The sequence below is a fragment of the Herpailurus yagouaroundi genome, unplaced genomic scaffold (genome assembly GCF_014898765.1).
Source record: "Herpailurus yagouaroundi ecotype Mexico unplaced genomic scaffold, PumYag 187, whole genome shotgun sequence".
Lineage (NCBI taxonomy): Eukaryota > Metazoa > Chordata > Mammalia > Carnivora > Felidae > Herpailurus > Herpailurus yagouaroundi.
In genome coordinates this window covers 524,392-539,900 of record NW_024412418.1, presented here as the reverse complement: position 1 = coordinate 539,900, position 15,509 = coordinate 524,392, and the positions used below count along the sequence as shown (strand labels likewise).

At 59.0% G+C, this 15,509-nt stretch overlaps 1 protein-coding gene and 1 long non-coding RNA gene across 9 annotated transcripts in view; one reads left to right on the top strand and one right to left on the bottom strand.

The window, feature by feature from the left end:
- The window catches only part of SYT7 (synaptotagmin 7), a 60,113-nt gene extending 44,610 nt beyond the window's left edge, over positions 1–15,503 (bottom strand). For all 8 annotated transcript variants that reach the window (XM_040494932.1, XM_040494936.1, XM_040494934.1 and 5 more), the window contains exon 1: positions 15,369–15,503. In XM_040494932.1, coding sequence (XP_040350866.1) covers positions 15,369–15,399 — 31 coding nt within the window. In that variant the 5' untranslated portion in view covers positions 15,400–15,503. The remainder of the gene's footprint in view (positions 1–15,368) is intronic.
- Positions 6,838–8,780, top strand: LOC121043323 (uncharacterized). Its single transcript, XR_005796789.1, has 2 exons — positions 6,838–7,396; positions 8,205–8,780. It is a non-coding gene; the product is annotated as an uncharacterized LOC121043323 (long non-coding RNA).
- Positions 15,504–15,509: the final 6 nt, after the last annotated feature.

Genomic DNA, 15,509 nt, shown 5'->3' with positions numbered 1-15,509 from the left:
TGTTTTGGAAAGTTACAAGTAGCTGAAAATAGGGGCTTAGCACGAGCAAGCCTCCTCAACCTTGACTGTAATAAAAACAGATAATGCGTGAGTGAGCTAGGGAGAGAGCGCTGGCAGGGGCCGCAGAGGCCGGCTGGATGCAGACGGTTTAGAATTCAGAGGAGATGCCAAGTGAGTAAACAGCGAATGAAGGATTGTCCGGATGGGCCAGGAGCCATTCCAGCAAGAAATTGGATGGGGACATGTCAGGATCCACAAGCACTTTGACTCCTCATCAAGGGAGCAGGGCCTGGTGAGCTACAAAGGCTTCATCCATGCATTCTCTATGCCTTCTCTACCTTGGTTCTCTCTTCCAGCAGAGAACATGGCTTTGGTAATAATGTCTCCCATTTCTTCAGTGCAGAAGAGTTTACAAAGTGCTCCAGAGTTTACCTAGGGGGTCACATCTCTTGCCATATTTAGTGGTGATGGGGTATCCTCTGCCTGGTGACCCCTCCCCTCAGTCACCCCCACCTCCCACAATTCCTGGCTTATGGAAGCCTGGTGTATCTGGCTTCAGTCTTCAGCCTCAAAAGATGGGGAGGGGGAGAAAGACCATCTGCAGACTCCAGAGAGCTGCTGAGTCTGGAAGTCATCAGGGTCAAAGCCATTCAGGATGAACATGACCAGGTGCCAGCTCTGAGTTAGCCTAGAATCAGTCACCCTCCCCACCCACCCTGATCCCAAAGCCGAAGAGCCACCTGGGCAGCTGTGAAAATGATCATGTTCATCGTCAGTGTAGCAAGAGCCCAACAAAGGAGGAGCTCAGGTGGAGGGCTTCTCCACCAGGAGTGTGGAACAGGGGCAGGATCAGGGACGTGTGATGATTAAGTGCAGGCCCTGACCACTAGTTACTCCTATGAATAATGCATTGTTGTGCCTTGGCCTAAGTCAGCATCTTATTGTTATTAATAATACACGGCTGCAAAGAAGCTGAGGTTGGAATGGTGCGCTCTATTTTATTTGAGGATCTCAGAGCACTTAAAAGTTCCTCTTGCTGATGACTCAACTCCAGCTCCCCAAGTCTCAGCCTTCCTTACAGGCCAGGGCACCTGTCCTGCCCCGACACCCTTCCACCTGATGCTGGGAGCCATGAAAAACCTCAGGGGCTAGGAATCTTCCATCCTGGGATTCAGATTCTTGATTGGGGTTTTGGTGGGGGAAAGGGCACACTTAATAGTTGCCAGCTCAAGGGTTCTTAAGGATAGAACCGAATGTGAAGCTGCTCCCGGGGATGTTTAGGAAGGAGGGAGAGATCTAGTGGAAATCCAGGTGGGGAGAAATGGTTGGAGAGAGACCATTGGGGCTCTGAATCCAGTTCTGCCACCCACTGTGTCGCTGTGGGTATGTGGCCTTAGGCAACTAACTCAACTCTCTGGTCCTAAGTCTCCTCGTTAGAACATAGGGTGACTGAGATTCCCTCTGGGAGGTGCCATTCTGCCATATTCTGGGCTATCATTTGCACCACAAATATTAGGAAGGAGCCACTGAGTGCGCCGCCCTGGGATCTGTCCACGGTGCTGAAGCAGGGGCGGGTCGCAGCACTCCTGTCCTTGGTGCTGAAACCCGTTTCTGTCCTTTGACAGCTCCCTCCTCCAGGCTGCCCTTTGCATTGCCCCTAACGAGCAGGATCCAAAGAACCGGAGCTGTTTCCAGGACTGCAGCATAGTGATTCCACTTTCCTCTGCCAATCGCTCCCCGATCAGCCATGAGCTGAAGCCACGGAAGCGACCAGGCGACTTCAAGAGCTCCCTTTCCCCAGTGAGGTCCTCAGATACTGAGGACCCAGTTAGCAGTCCGACTCATGACAAAAAAAAAAAAAAAAAAAAAAAAAAAAAGCCTCCCCGGTAAGGTAAATGCCATATCCCATTCCCTCAAGTGGGGGCCCGCCGAACTGCCTCCTGGCGGCTGGTGCGGGTACTGCGCTTAGAGCAGAAACAGAATGTCCCCCGCGGTGGCACTGGGCGGGTGAAGGAGTGGCAGACAGTCCCCGTCGCCGTCCCCTCAGCCATTCCGGGAAAATATGGCGCTCTGTGCTTGCAGCGCTGCCTAATAACCTGCACGTTCCAGACAGTCCGACCGCGTTTAGGCGGCCTTGGGGCACCATACTGCCTGGTTCATAGCAAAGACTCAACCCAGTGGTCAACCCGGACCACGCTAAACTTCCTGCTCCCTCTTCCCAGAAGGGTGGGGTAGATCAGTTTAAACAAACACTTTTCCTCCCTGCAGTAGAGCCAAACCTACCAAAAGGAACACAAAGGGTTGTAATAGGCCTCCCTGAGGGCAAAGGCTCCCTACCTCACACCCACCCAGATGAGAAACTTGCCTAAAGCCCTTCTCTAGGAGAAAGTGGGAGTCAGGGAAGAAGGCCACAGCTTCACCCCGCTCCTGTTCCCTACGCCACAGGTTGGGCCTCTTTGATAAGCAGATCTGCTTGGTGTTTCTAGGGACTGCTTTATTTTAGCCCCACTGGGTGTAGAAATTCCCCCTCTTTCCAAAAACAAACAGCAAAACAAAGAAAACCACCTTAAGACAATACCCCAAATCACAGCTTCTCTGGGTCCAGGTAGGGAGTAAAGATAACAGTCTTCAATTACAGTAGATACAGATAATATAATTTATTGAGAACTTACTATAGGCCAAGAACTGCTAAGAGCTCTGCAGACTTCATCTCCTTTAAAACTACAACCCCTCCCCGGGAGGAAGCATGATGATCAGCATTCTACAGATGAGGAAAGTGGGGTCCAGAGAGGTGAGGTGACCACTCAGGGTGGTGCAGCTGGCCTGTGTTGAGACTGCCATAGAAAACCCCATTGTCTGCCCTTAATCTTTCAGCTCCGCAGGATCCACCTCGCCATCCTTCCATGTTCTGGAAGCCTCACTGCTCCACCCCTCCACATCCTCACATCTCCTATGAGGGCAGACTGGAGGAACACAGTAACACCTCACACTCCCACAGCACTTTACAGCCCGCGAAGTGCTTTCATAGCCATTGTCCAAATCAACCCTCACGATACCAAGGCATTTTTCTGATTTTACAGGACAGAAAACTAAGGCACAAAGAAATAAGTGACTTGCCCTCAGTCACACAAGGAGTAGTGGAACCAAACTCAGATGACAATGGTGGTACTCCCAGCCCAGGGCTCTCTCCCTATTTCTGCAAGGCTGGGGTCCTGGGGGCAAGCCAGGGAAGGGATCCGGGGGCTTCCCGAGACCCTGACCTCGGCTGCTTCTCTCCTCCTGGTCCCCAGGGGCCATCAGTTGGCTCTGCTTTACATTGGAATCTCAGAGTCTCATTCTAAATGAAATTTTTTTCTCCAGGCAATTACTTCCTACTAATTAGGAGGCAAGGCTGCCAGTCCCTGGGCCCTGGGCTGACCCCCTTTCTGAACTCACAGGGGTGGGGGGTTAATGAGGTACTGAATAGCAGCACCAGCCACAGAAACTGCCCGGCTCAGCCCCATCAGCCCCATCATCTGAAGGAGGCTGGGAAACTTTGGAGGGCAGGGGAGATGGTGGAGGAGTATGGAGCACCAAGGAACTGGAAGAATGGAGGCAGAGGTGGGGACACTGGGGAAGGAGGGACTGTGAAGTGGGAGAGAGCCAGGGGACAAGAAATGAAGGGGCCTAGACATGCCCCTGCAGAGTAAGAGAGAGACCTAGGCTCAGGAGCAGCAGGGGCAGCCAGGAAGATCGAGAGAAACAGGGACATTTCTTCCATGTTGTAGGAAGGAAAAAGGAGGAATCTCAGGAAACTGAGAGACAGAGGAGGGGGGAGAGATCTCCCCTCTGCAGAGGGAGAGGAAGGAAGGAGGCACCCTGGAAAATGGTCAACATTACTAAATTGGAGGAGGAAAGAGAGAAGGAGATACTGGGAGACTCCAGGAAGGAGAAGGAGAGAGGAAGGACAGGGAGGAAGGAGGAATTGCTGAAGGAAAGCCCGGGGGAGACAGGGAGGAGAGCGGGGGAGGACGGCTGCAGTGGCAGCTCCCAGGGCCCCAAGAAGGGCTCTCTCTAGTCATCGTCCTTGAGCCTCCCCAATGTCAGTGCCCAGCCAGTCGGGCCTACATGCCCTCCTACGCAGCCACAGGTGCGGGCTGGCATGATGGCAGGCCACCAGTCGGCTCAGGCCCCAGATGCTCCGCTCACTCAGGGAAGCCAGCCGACCTCTCTTCCTGTCAACCTGCCACCCCCTCCAGTGAGCTGAGCCAGGGACTCTCCTGGGTCACACAGCAACATGACCAGGAGGATCTGGGACTATGGGGTCCAGCCTTTCTAATTTACAGAAGGAAAAAGCCAGGACCCGAGAGGAAATGGTGCTTATCCAAGTTCATATACCAAGTGGGTGATGAGGCCAGATGTAGAGGGCTCAGGAGCTAAGTCCCAGTGGTGGGTCCTGTTCCTTTCTGGGCAAAACCAGTAACAGGAGGCAGAGACGGGTCTTGGCTGCTTGCAAACTGCCCCTGAGCAGTCTAAGCCCTGTGAAGTATGGAAGGGAGTAAGGGTAGTCAGAGGCTGAGAGAGAAGCAATTTTCCATCATTTTTTTCGGAGTTTATTTATTTTGAGAGACAGTGAGCGAGTGAGCAAGCGAACACAAGAGGGGCGGGGGCAGAGAGGGAAAGAGAGAATCCCAAGCAGGCTCTGTGCTGTCAGCATGAAGCCCGAACCGGGCTTAAACCGTGAGATTATGACCTGGGCCGAAATCAAGAGTCAGCCACTTAACTGACGGAGCCAGCCGGGCGTCCCAGGAAGTCACCATCTATGGAGCCCTGGGTGGGAGCATTCTGCATGGGTTATAATTGCAGCTAACATTACCGAGCATTTATTAGGCACAATGTTCCAGTCACTTAAAGCATTGCATGCGGGATCTCATTTTCTTCCCACAATAACCCCATAAAGTATGTATTACTGTTATTCCATTATAGGGAAGAAACTGAGACTCGGGAAGGCTGAGTAATTGGCCAAGTCCACAGGCTAATCAGAGGCATGTTTCTAAATCAGGCGTCTAACCACTGCCCTGAGGACCCATCCACCCTGGCATTATCTGAAGATGCTCAGATCCCCAAGTTCCCATGATCCAGCCCAGCCCTGGCAGAATCTAGGCCCTAGATGCCAATGTGGTTACGGTCCTGTGTTGTAGGGACTTCTTGTGGTCCAAAGCGGGGGCGGTCTCATGAAGTTAAATTTGAACAAGCCCCGTCCTAAGGCACTGGAGTCTGGGTTCTAACTCTGGCTCTGCCACTCACTTACTGTGTGACTTTGGGCAGGTCACTTGCCCTCTCTGGACTTGGCGCTCCCACCTGTGTCACTGAAGGGGAGAACCCGATAATAAGAGCTAGTATGTGCATGGTGCCGACTCGGTGACAGGCACAGTTCCAGCCAGTTTATATACATCAACTCATCATATCCTCCCAACAGCCCTCTGAAGTAGGTGCTGTTATCACCTCCACTCTACAGACGGAGAAATGAAGCACTGAAAGGTTAAGTGACTTGCCCGAGGTCACACAGCCAACCAGTACATGGCAGAACTGGGATTTGAACCCCATTACTTACAATTTCTTTTAACTAATTAACGTATGCATTATCCATAACCTCCAACCCCCCGACGTGGGGCTTGAACTCACGACCCCAAGATCAAGAGCTGCGTGCTCTATCGAGCCACACAGGCACCCCATGAACCCCATTATTTCCCTGATGAGCCTCCCAGCTCCTGCCTAGGGCCCCAGAGAGGCCTTCCCATGTTCCTGTGCCCGGGCATACATGCCATCATGTTTCCACACGGGAAGCACACACACCCTCATGTGTCTGCCGGATGCAACACGTGTTTGCTGATGCTTCGCCACCTGCGCCTGGGCTTTCGCCCAGTTTCTGTCTGGACTCGCTACATCCGCCCGGTCATACGTGTCCATGAGCTTTTTGGGACCTAGATCAGGCCAGCTCCAGCGGGCCCCCACGCATGCACACACACGTGCCCCCCTTTCAGGGCACTGGCTGCCTCGTGGCGGTGGGGGAGGGGGGGCCTGTGCCAGGCTTTCGCACACAGCCACGTGGCAGTGACGCGGGCCGCCACACCCCTTCTCCTCTGCCCCCCTCCAGTGCCTGGGTGGCTCGCACATCACACTGCACGCCTGCCAGCACCCCCATCCACGCTGCCCTCCTCACGCCTCTCCCCTAACAGAAGCAGGCACCTTCTCCAGGAAGGAAGCAGGCACAGGCCCAGCCTGGCTCCCACGGCCTAAAGATGCCAGCCAACTCAGGGGTGGAGAGGGAGAAAGAGCCATCGACCAGAGGCTCTGAAGGGCCTGGGTGCCACGGTTCCTGTCTGAGACTAAGCCCTCCCTTGGCTCTGAGGGCCGGAGCTCTCAAGACCCAGAAATGGGGTCAGGTGGGGGATGTAGGGCATCCCTGCCCATCACGTCTGACTAGGGCTCTCGAGCCGTGAGGGCTGCTCTGGCCAAGTTAGCATTGTTGCACCCCCCCCAGCACCCCAGCCTGGTCCCTGCTCTCTCCTCCCCCTGCCCAAGCATCTCGGAGTTCTGGGTATTTTTAGGCCTCAGCTGACAGGCTGTGAAATCGCTTCCTTCGCACCTCCCCAACCAGGCGGGGGCTGGAGAGGGAGGAATGGGGCCGGGGGGGGGGGGGGGCGCCACACACAGCCGATTCATCAGGCTCCTCCAGGGCTGGCAGGTGCCAAGCAGCGAGTGAGGGGTTCCTCTCTTTCTCCTCAGAGCCTCCCCTTGACTGAGAGGAACCTTCCACTGAGCCTGCTGAGAGGGAGAGGAGACAGGGTGGGAAGGGAGCTGCGCCCCACTTCAGGGACCTGAGAACAAAGGCTTTAGGGGATGCCACAAGCACTGAAGGAGGCACTGGGGACCCCTCTGTGTCCCAACACCAGTTCCCAGCACTCCCTTCCAAGTGATGGGCCGAGAGGCGGGCTGGCTTGGATCCTAGTGGGATTAGGGGGGCACCGGGCAGTGCAGCCTGGTGGTCAAGACCCAGCCTTTGGAGTGAAGCTGACACCCCTGCTCTACTGAGTGACCTTGTGGGACACTTCAGGTCCCCGGTGGGTCCTCTCTGGGCCTCAGCGTCCTCATCTGGACACCAGTGGCAATGCTGTCTCCCTCGCAGGACTGCTGTGAAGAAGAAATGCAAGGCTGAACGTGGAGAACGAGGGGGTCTGTGGACCCGCCAGGCCCTGCTGGGAGATTCTGTCTCGCCACCTTCCCCGACCTGCAGCCCTGCCCAACCACTCCTCTGGGCTGCCTTCCTCGCCGTGGCCCCTGAGGGATCATCCTGGCATCATGCTCTTCGGTGCCCACCTGACCCTCACCCCCAGGGAACAAGTCCCCAGCTAAGGTGGGTAGGCAGTGTAGACCATCCCCGCCTCCCTGCTTCCTGCTGTAGGGGGCACGTTACACATCTCGTGTGCACATGGACCCAAATACCAACACGCGTGTGCGACTCAGCGCCGGCTATCAGGGCGTTTGCCCTGGGACGAGGCCCCAGGGAAGTGGGAAGGCGTACCCAAGTCCTGCTGTGAATGGGCCCCTGTGCCAGGGGCCGTGGGCACGGAGAGGGAGGTACCTGCCTAGTTGCCGTGGAGATAGGTTGTCTCTGGTGGGGCTCTGGAGCTCAGGCCTGGCAGCGTGAGCTGTGCGGCTCTCCCAGGGCCCGGCCCAGAGGCCTGCGGTGTGGGGTACGGTTCACATCCAACCCCCAGGAGCATTTGCCGTGTCCCCTGGGCCCCGGACTGGCCCACCTTGGCTCTACGTCCCTCTCTGGAAAGCTTTTTCTGATGCCCCAGATCCCTAGGGAAGTCCCCTGGCAGTGCCCATCTGCACCTGTTGTCACCTGGTGTCCCCTTGACGGCCCATTACCTGCCACAAGCTTTCCAAGGGTAGGGCCCCAGGCCAGCTGAATGCTGCAGACCTCCTGGCGTGGTGCCTCAGACTCAGCCCCGTGCAGGGAAGAGACCCAGGAGGGGCCGGGCAAAGGTGGGAACAGATATGTTAACCTGCCACCCTGGCTCCATACACCTGCCTGGCTCCAGGCCTCCTACCCTCCACACTGCTGCAGAGTTAAAAGTTCTTTAATAGAGATCTGCTTGAAAGTCATCCATGGCTCTCCACTGCCCTAATTAAAAAAAAAAAAAAAAAAAATCCAGTTTTCCTATTTCAGAATGCCAGGACCTTCACAATCTGGCCCAACCTACCTTTCCCAAGCCTCAACTCCGGCTAGTGTCCCCTAACAGCTTCCCTTCTGGCCACGTCCAAGCACTCAGTGCTGCTTCAACTGAACGAGACCCCACTTCCGGGCCACACACTGCGGTGTGCTGTCCCCCGCCACACCGAACGCCTCACCCCTACTGCTCACGTGGCAAGCTCTTAGCCTTTCTTCAAAACCCAAGGCCCCGGACTAAAGCTCATGCTCTTTGGGTCTGCTGGTGTTTGCTGGAACCCCAAGCCAGCTTCTCACTGCAAGCTCCCCCTTTCCAGAGCCATCTGTGGATAGAAGAGCTAACACAGGTCATGTTCTTAGAACGGCACCTGGCCCGTAGTGATCACTCAACACATCTTTGCTGTTCTGAAGGTAGCCGACTGACACTGCTTCAGTGGAACCCCCGCCCCCCGACTCCTCCTCCACCGGGGCTGAAGCAGGCATGTCCTCCCTGGAGCTTCCGGAACCCCCATCCCAGACATCAATCACTTGGTGCAGGATAATGACAAGATAACAGCTGTCATTGGCTGAGTGTTTACTATGTGCTGAGCTCTCTGCGAAAGATGTTTCCCGCCTTACCTAGCCTCACCCTCCAACCCTCTGGGAAATCAGAATCATCATCATACCCATTTAACAGAGAAAGAAACTGAAGCCAGAATAGTGGAGTAACGGGCTCCAGGGACGGCGCAGCAAGTGTCTCTGCCAGGATTCAGAGATAGCTGTTTGACCCCAGAGACCTCGCTTAAGCAAGCCACCCCCTGCTGCACGTGCACAGAGTGCCTAGCAAACACTAGGCGCTCCTGCTGTTATTATCGTGCTATTGTTATTATCGAGGGAGGGCGCAGGACGTGCTGGGTGACCTGAGAGGGGCTTCCTTACGCTGGACCCCCTATAAAGCATGAAACCCCATACCTGGAGAAAGAAAGTGAGGGCTCAGAGGGGCCCTTGGGCTGCCAGGGACGGGGGGCAGGATGGCGAGGAGGTGTGCACGACCTGGGAAACCCAAGGGGGTACTGGATTGAGCAAAGGCTCAAGGGGGCTGTCGGGGGCCCAGGCTGAGCGAGGGGGAGAAGGCCTGCCGAGTGCTGGCTGAGCTGGCCACCGCTCTCTGGCCCCGCTGACACCACCCGTGGTAATGAGACGGATCCAATTTGTACCCAGGGCCCCGCCGGGAGCAGCTGCCGCGGCAGGGTTTGAAGTAATTTAATTGGACACATTAGCCACAGAGCTCTCTTCTCTGCTCCCCCCCCATGCGGGGCCTCACGCAGGCACCCCTTGTGGTCTCCCATACCCCACACCACCCCATCCTGGCTGGGGGCAGGCTTCACACTTCATCAACCAGCACTGGGAGACCCCTACCTACTAGGGCTGACCCCCCCGCCCCCCCCCCCCCCCCCCCGCCCCGGTGGCACACCTGCTCTCTCATTCCTGGGGCTCCTGAGGGTTCTGGAACCAGAGAGTTGGCCGGGCTCTCTGTAAGCCCCAAGGTCTCCCCTTTCTCTGATGCAAGTAGCAACTGTGGGAGCCCCCTGGGGCTGGGGCTCAGACCTCTCCCTCCTGTTTCCTCTGATGGATACAACAGGTCACCCCCTGTCCCCCCAAGCCTGCCCAAGAGCCGCCAGCTTCCAAGAAGGGCATCAAAGGAGCCAGGACCACTACCAAGATGGGGGTGGGGGCAGCCTCCTCTCAGGGCTCGGAAGGAGGGGCGCGTACACATGCAGGGAATCGGATGTAGTACACACAGGTGCGCATGCGCGCACGTGCCCTTGGCCAGACCCGCATGCCGTCGTGAAAATGCTCGTATCTGTACCCACCAAAGCTCCAACACCCCACACCGATGCACGTCGCACAGCCAGGTGAGGCCCTCCCTGCTCCCAGGAGTTGGAAGCCTCAGAGCCAGCAGGTGGAAGGGTGTGGCAGGGGGCAGGCGGGGCCCCTGGAGGGCACAGGCCCTGCCTGCCCGGGTATATATAGGGCCAAGGGAGGCGCCCTCCCCAGCGCTCTCCGTCACAACTCCCCGTGCACCTCAAGGCACCTAACTACAAATACACTCATTAGCTGCTGTTTACAGCCCGCCCGGCACTCAGACGAGCGAGCGCAGCTATTACCCAGTCCAGCTGGCACCGGCACCCGCACGTAGGTACACACGGCACAGTGCTTTCCCCCGCCGGCCCCGCCCTCGCTTTCCACCCGCGCTGTGGCCCCACACGTTCAATGACAAGAATACATCAATTCCCCAAACATCCCGGCTCCTGATCCAAGCGCCCCGCCCAGCCCCACAGGGGACGCACCCCTGTCTAGGGGGCCCTCCGGGTGGGAGCTGTTACAGAGCCCCCCAGAGCAGGCCCGACGACCTCCAGCCCACCTCCCAAACCAACGGGGTCCAGGATTCCAGGCGCACGCTCTGGGCACCATCCAGCCCCTTCCACAGGTCCCAAGCTGTCTGCCAACTCCGTTCCAACCCTTGGGGAATGCTGCTGGGTGAGACCAAAGCCATGCCCTCCAGACATGAGCTGGACGGGGGCCCAGCAAGGCTGCCCCCCCTACTGCCTGGACGGTCAGGCACCTCCGTGTCCGTGGAACTGGCACCACCGGCTGGGGTTCCCTTGCAAGGCAGGCGGGCACCCGGGCCGGACCTGGCACGGGCTGGCTCCGGCACCTGGCCAGACCAGTGACCGCCACGACAGAGAGAGCTGACCTCACCGGCCTCATGTGCCACCTGCTGGGTGCTGCCCACGGAGCAGAGCTGCCCACACCCACCTGGGATGCACTGGTGCCTCTGAGGAGACTGTCCCAAAGACTCCCTTCCAGCCAAGAGTCCCTGGCTCAGGACTGGGCCTCCTGCCCCCCCACAAAGCCCCCCTCACTGCTCCTCTCCCTGCTCACTCCCCTGGGGGAAGCAGTTATTGAAAACGGTCCATCAGATTCAATAAGGATTCAAAGTCCCTCAGAGAATAGAGAGTGGGCGGGCAGTGGGGGTGGGAGAAAAGGAGGGGTGCCACAGGGAAGGAACCGCCCACTCCTCCCCTGCCTTTCCCTCAAGGCCTCCTGCTGGGCTGGGCTGGGCTGGGCTGGAGGGGGTGCGGAGGGGGACAGCCCTTCCCTGGTCCTCTATATTGCCTTCAGTGCGTCTTGGGCCCAAGCTCGGGGTCGGCAAGGGGCAGGGCCCAGGTTCCTAGGGCCTGACACCCACCTGTTCCCCTGCCTTCCAGCTGTCCCTCACCTGTCACCTGCTGGCCTGCGTGTTCCCACCCCAATCCAGCCTGCTGTAGCCTCTCTTCCCCAAGCGGGAGGGGCTTTGCAGCTATCTCCCTCCCCACCAGCCCCCAGTTCTTGAGTACCCAGCCCCATTGGTCAAGCTATTCCCACAGGGTCAGCAGACAGCATGACCCAAGGCCCAGGAGGGTCCTGTCTCCATAGCAACACACAGTTTGGGGGCACTAGGCCCACAGAAGCCATCCCACCCACCCAGGGTTTCAGATTGCCCAGCCCCAGGCCCCCACTCCCAGCCATGGCCTCTTGGGAGATCATTTGCTCTTTAGTCCTAGCCTGGGGCCCAAGCTTGACACACAAGCCAGGGCGGTCTGGGCCTGTGCAGATGGGGCCGGTGGTGGGCGGGGGGAGGTGTGGTGTGGAGGGGTGGAGGGGTAGATAGGGGTGGGGCTAGAGTTTGACAGCAAAATGGTCAGAGTCAGGCCTCATCGGACTTTCCCACACCCCAACCCTGGTCCCTAATCCTGGTGGCCCTTTCAGCTATAACCCTAACTCCTGCCCCATGAATCACCCAATGGCCTCTGCCCTTAACTTGTGCCCAGTGGGTGGAGGGTTGGCCTGGACAATCTCACAGATCCTTCTGCCTTGAGAGAGGATACCCACCATGCCAAGGCCCACTGCCCCATGCATTGTGTCCCCTACACTCCCTAAGAATGACCTTTGTGGCAGAGTTGCTGTGGAGGCCAGGGCCTACTAACAGGTGGGCCAGACAAGACTTGGAGTACTGCTACCCCCAGGGACAAGCTCGAAGGGCAGGCAGCCTCAGGATCGGACTTCTCTCCCAGCCCTGCTGCACTGGCCCAGACTTTCCCTCTCTGGCCTTGTGCGCTCACTCACTGCAAGGTCACCTCTCCCTCCCTTCCTCCCTCCCTGAAGCCGCCTGGCCTGCCCACTGCAACGCTGACCCCTGCAGGCCTGCTGAGGCCCTGCCCGGCCTGGGGCCTGGGTCCAAGGGACACAGGGAGGCCAGACCAGGCCAGCTTCGGGATGAACACAGGATGATGGTTGAGGGCAGGGAGAGGGCCGCATGCCTTGGGGAGGGCACAGAGAGGGGACAGAGAGGAGGTTGCAGGCTCGGCTGGGGGAGGGTGGACAGAGTTTGGAGCAGAAGCCCATGGGATGTGTGGGAAGGGGGCTGGTCTTCGTTCTTCACCGAGCTCTGGCTTTTTCCCACAGTCCCTTGCTTCTGCAGAGACAGATCCCAGAAGTGCCTGGGGCCCTGGGCCCAAGTAGGTAGGAAACTCCCGGGAAGGGTCTCAGTGGCAGGGTGAATCCTGTGGAGACCAGAGTGAGCTGGCTAAGGGAGGGGGTACCTCGGGGACACTCTGGAACCAGCCTGGGAAGTGGGAGAACATAGGAGACTGAAAATGGTCAAAAGGTTGGGCCACAGGTGTTCCTGGGAGTGGGAAGAGAGGATCGGACAGACAAGGTACTGGCCCCTGGGGCACCAGAAGGAGGGGCCTGAGTCACACAGGAATTAATTTGCATATCTCACTCCCACCAGGTGCCAGCCAAAGGGGAGGTGGGGGACAGAAATGGGGGACCCAGAGCCCTCCCTGGGGGAGCAGAGTCTGGAGGGGCCTGAGGGAAGCTGGGGGTAGAGGGGAGATGTAGTCTGGCAGGAGGTGTAGGGATTCTAGGAGGTGGGCAGGGATGCCAGGGGGTACAAAGGCTAGACTGATGACTCGGGCCCCTCAGAGAGCCCCAGGGGACCAGGATCATAGGCAGACTCTGCCCTCTCCAGCCCATTTCTGGCCCCATCAGACCAGCAGCCACACCAGAGAGATGTGAACCTCAACCCAGCCTGTTTCCCAGTCAGTGCTATCCCCGCCCCTGGCACTGGAGGATCCTGAACCCGCATCTGGGCACCACAGGTCTCCACCCCCGGGGGGAGGCCTGTTTGAGGAGGGGGAAGAGGGAGAGGCCTGGGGGCTGCCAGCGTGCCAGGGGCAGCGCTGGGTTCCAGGCCCTTCGCCCAGAAGATGCCAAGCACGTCAAGTTGGCCTCCATGGAGGGGATAGAGGTACTTGGGGAGTGGTGATGTCATGGTGCCCAGGCGTGGGTGGAAAGAGGGAGGAGGGAGAGGGGATGAGGGCACAGACCCAGGCCATTGGGTTCCTCCCAGGAAAGGGGAGGCCGCCAGCATGGCAGAGTGAGGGGGTAGGGAGTGTCCTCACTGTACCCCCCCCTTCCATTCTCATACCCTAGAGCTGGCCTCTGAACTAAGCTACTGGTTCCTTCGAGGGTGATCCAGGCAAGAGAATGCCTCTGCCCTTGGTCCAAGCGCTGGAAGCTGGCAGCCTCTTGGGGGAAGATGCCAGGGTCGGTGACCTGGGTTCCGACAGATGAAGGGAAGGGTCTCCAAAGGCCATGTCCCTTCAGCCATCACCTCGAGGACACTCATAGATGGGCATGAGGTTCCAGAGAGGGAGACTGAGTCTTTCTCACCCTTACACCCAAGTGCTGAGTGAGTGCAATGCCTGGCACCCAGTAGGTCCTGCTCAGAGGACTCACTGGGCTGCAGTGATCTGATGGTGGTGAGAGCCCGAGTCCTCAGGAGGCAGGGACAGGCTGAGGCTGCCCCTAGAGGGAGAACAAATGTGGGGCTGGGACAAGAGTGGACAAAGCTAGTGTCCACCGCGCTGCCTTCAAAAGCCTTGGGGCTCTGGGCCCCTTCTGCGAAGGGCCTTAGAGCTGTCCCTTCCCCCAGGACCCCCAACTCTGGGAGGTCAGCACAGTAAGCCTGGAGGCTCCTCATTTGGGAGCAAGTCCTCGGCTCGGGTGTCTGGCTTTTAGCATCACAGAGAAACCCAGAAGCAGAGACCCCCCCCCCCTGGCCGCCACCGCCTCCCGCTGCCAGAGCTGGCAGACTGGTGGGGTGCTGGGTCTGGGGTGGGGCACCGCAGGTGGGCGCTGAGACAGCCTGGGCAGGAGCTGCAGGGGACCTGCCTACAGGTGGGCACCGTGTGAGGAGGCGTCAGGAGCCAAGGAGGAAACGGCACAGCAATTTCCCCAGGAAGGAGGAAAGATTCCTCGGCTTGGCTTTGAGGATGCCAAGCAGACGTGGGCTCCCGGGCCACTCCCCGGGCTCCCTCGGGAGAAAGGCAAAGGAGCCGGCCTCTCTCCCTCCCTCCCCTGACAGGACCGGAGTGAGTTTGGGGTTCTTTGCTTACCACCACCCCCCAAGCCCTGGAGCACATTCCCCTGGCACCCCCAATCTCACCAATCTCTGCTCTCTTTCCCTTCAGGTACTCCTATCTCCTTCCTCCACGCTCCTGCGGTTCCCCACCCTCCCTCTCCGAAGCCCCCCTCCCCTGCTGCTGCACCAGATTCCCACTTGCCCCCTGGCACCCTCTCAATTCACAGTTGGCACCGCCGATGTCAGTCTGCTCCTCGGTGCCCACAACCTTGGCCCAAAGCTGCCTGGGATCCTCCTCCCGGGGTCCCCCAGCCCCGGCACCCGGGGGGCACTGGTGCTGGGGACCCCGGGGTGCCTCTTGAGGATACTGCCCGGTTCCCGCGGGGGCAGTGGCTCCTCGCTCCGCCACACACGTTGTCCTTGGGCTGCTGGGGGGTGAGGGGGGGGGGAGGTCCTTGTGGGGACACTGCGAAGCCGGCGCCGGGCATCAAGCCTGGCAGCGCCCGGACTGCGGGGGCCGGGGTCCGAGCCGCTGCAGCTCAAGCCCGCGCCCCCGGGGCTGGGATGACCCCGTGGAGGGGGGTGGGGGGGAAGGGAGTCTGTGCGGCTCCCGGGCCGGGGCTCCGAGACGGCGCCCGGCGCTGCCGCCGTCCTGCCTGCCGGTGCGGGGCGCCCCAGCCCGCGCGGGGCCGCGCTTACCTGGGCTGGCCGCCTCCGGGTCCCGGTACATGGTCCCCTCGTCGCCGGCTCCCTCCGGGCTCCTCAGAGCCTCCCGCGGCCGCGCGCTGCTCCGCCGCCGCTGCAGGGCATGGGGCCGGGCGACCCCCGGGGGCGGGTCCG